At 42.1% G+C, this 2325-nt stretch overlaps 1 protein-coding gene across 7 annotated transcripts in view; it reads left to right on the top strand.

Annotated features, from left to right (window-relative positions):
* Positions 1 to 2325, top strand: part of Mon2 (MON2 homolog, regulator of endosome-to-Golgi trafficking) — an 80431-nt gene that overhangs the window by 31906 nt on the left and 46200 nt on the right. For all 7 annotated transcript variants that reach the window (XM_029482362.1, XM_021173736.1, XM_029482364.1 and 4 more), the window contains exon 8: positions 501 to 695. In XM_029482362.1, the coding sequence (XP_029338222.1) occupies positions 501 to 695 (195 nt within the window). The remainder of the gene's footprint in view (positions 1 to 500; positions 696 to 2325) is intronic.

Below are 2325 nucleotides of genomic sequence, written 5' to 3'. Positions count from 1 at the left end.
TCTGAGCCCCATTTTTTAATGGGGTTATTTGATTTTCTGGAGTCCACCTTCTTGAGTTCTTTATATATATTGGATATTAGTCCCCTATCTGATTTAGGACAGGTAAAGATCCTTTCCCAATCTGTTGGTGGCCTTTTTGTCTTATTGAAGGTGTCTTTTTATTTTAATCATTCAGATTTCAGGTGATCAGCTAGATCAATTAAATAGAACCAGATCACACAAACAATGCTAGTTAAAATCTTTGGAAGACAAACAAGAGACAGTGAATGTGGGAAAGAAATGTGTGAATGGGGTGTGAGATGGATTGGGGAGGGGCATAGTAGGCATAGGAGAGAAGTAAGAAAAAGTAGAGAGAAACCAGAATGTATTTACATTACAAAGCTGTCAAAAAGCAAACCTTACTAAGAAAAAGGTAAACTCATTAATTTAGATCCTTTACGATAATCTCATTTTTTAGAAGTATCACTACAAACGCAGTGTTTTTTTTCCTTTGCAAACAGCATCAAGAATTCAGTTTTCTCCTCAAAGAACGGGTGTGTCCGCTTGTGATCAAGCTCTTTTCTCCAAATATCAAGTTCAGACAAGGTTCCAGTACGTCATCTTCTCCAGCACCCGTTGAAAAACCCTATTTTCCTATTTGCATGCGTTTACTGAGAGTGGTGTCTGTTCTGATCAAGCAGTTTTACAGCCTCTTGGTAAGTGTTCATTTCTGGGCATGTTTTATATGTATTGCATGTATTCTTGTTTCTCTGACAGAATACCCGAGCTGCAGACTTAAAGGAGAGAAGGCTTACTCCTTGGCTCATGGTTTCAAAGGCTTTGGTCCTTAGAAAGCTCATTGTATTACTTGGGGCCTGAGTTAGGTTTGGGGGACGTCACCAAAGCCACTTATCTCATGGTAGCCGGAAGCAGCAGACTGATGGTGCCTGTGGTAGCAGGCCTCCTCCCTTGCCCCTTTTATTCCACCTGAGTTCCCAGCTTTTGGTGGAGGGCTCACCCGCATGCAAGGTGAACTGCCCTTCCATTCATCGATCCTCTTTGAGAATACCCTCACACGTGTACCCAAACACAGACCTCAGGAGCGAACGCCCTAGGTGTTTTCTTAATTCAATCAAGTTAACAGTGGAAATCCAACATCAGTTGTTTTTAAATAAATTAGATAGATGTATATATGTTATAATATTATATGTGTGTGTGTGTGTGTGTATAATATACATCTTTTATTTATGTATGACAGTGAAGATGTATTGATACTAGTACAGTTTGCTTTTGTTTCCATGATTCCTGCCAAGACATTTACTGTTGTAATACTATTGCTTTTATACTATCAGATCAAGTTTCACTACACTGAAAATAACAATCGTAATAGTATTATTATGAAAATTCATTTGACCTCATACATTCCCATAAACTATCTTGAGCTTATATGAGACCTTGAGCCTGTCTCCATAGTGACACACTTCCCCCAACAAGGCCATACCTCCTAATAGTGCCACTCCCTGTGGGCCTAGCATTCAAACACATGAGTCTGTGGGGTACAAACCTATTTAAACCACCACATTCCACTCCTTGGCCTCCATAGGCTTGTAGCCATAACATAATGCAAAAATACATTCAGCTCAACTTCAAAACTCCCCACAGCCCTTAACAGTCTCAAACTTGTTTAAAAATCCAAAGTGCAAAGTCTCTTCTGAGACTCATGCAGTCTCTTAACTGTAATCCTCTATGAAATAAAAAAAAAGATACATATTTTCTACCATCGTGGCACAAGATATACATTACTGTTCCAAACCATCATAGTGAGGAAATACTGGACAAAGGCAAGACCAGAAACCAGCTAGCAAGCTATAAACTCTCAATCTCCATGTCTGATGTCAATGCTCTTCAGATCTCCAAGTCCTCTCAGCGTTGTTGACTGTAACACACTTCTTTTTTTTTCCCTAAAGATTTATTTATTTTATTTGTATGAATTCATTGTAGCTGTCTTCAGACACACCAGAAGAGGGCATCAGACCTCATTACCAAAGGTTGTGGGCCACCATGTGGTTGCTGGGAATTGAACTCGGGACCTGTGGAAGAGCAGTCGGTGCTCTTACCCGCTGAGCCGTCTTACCCGCTGAGCCTCTGCAGCCCTGCAGCACTCTTCTTTCTCTTGGGCTGCTTCCACTTCCTGTTAGCAGCTTTCCTTGGTAGATACCCCACGACTCTGGCTTCTCCAGCATCACGGGGTCTCCAAGGCAATTAGGCTTTACCTCCCCAGCTTCCCAACCGCCCTGTGGGCCTCTGTGCTGTGGTACCCCCCCCCCCCCCCCCCCCCCCCCCCCC

Source organism: Mus caroli, chromosome 10 (genome assembly GCF_900094665.2).
Source record: "Mus caroli chromosome 10, CAROLI_EIJ_v1.1, whole genome shotgun sequence".
In the NCBI taxonomy this organism is placed as follows: domain Eukaryota; kingdom Metazoa; phylum Chordata; class Mammalia; order Rodentia; family Muridae; genus Mus; species Mus caroli.
This window is presented reverse-complemented; position numbering and strand designations above follow the sequence as displayed.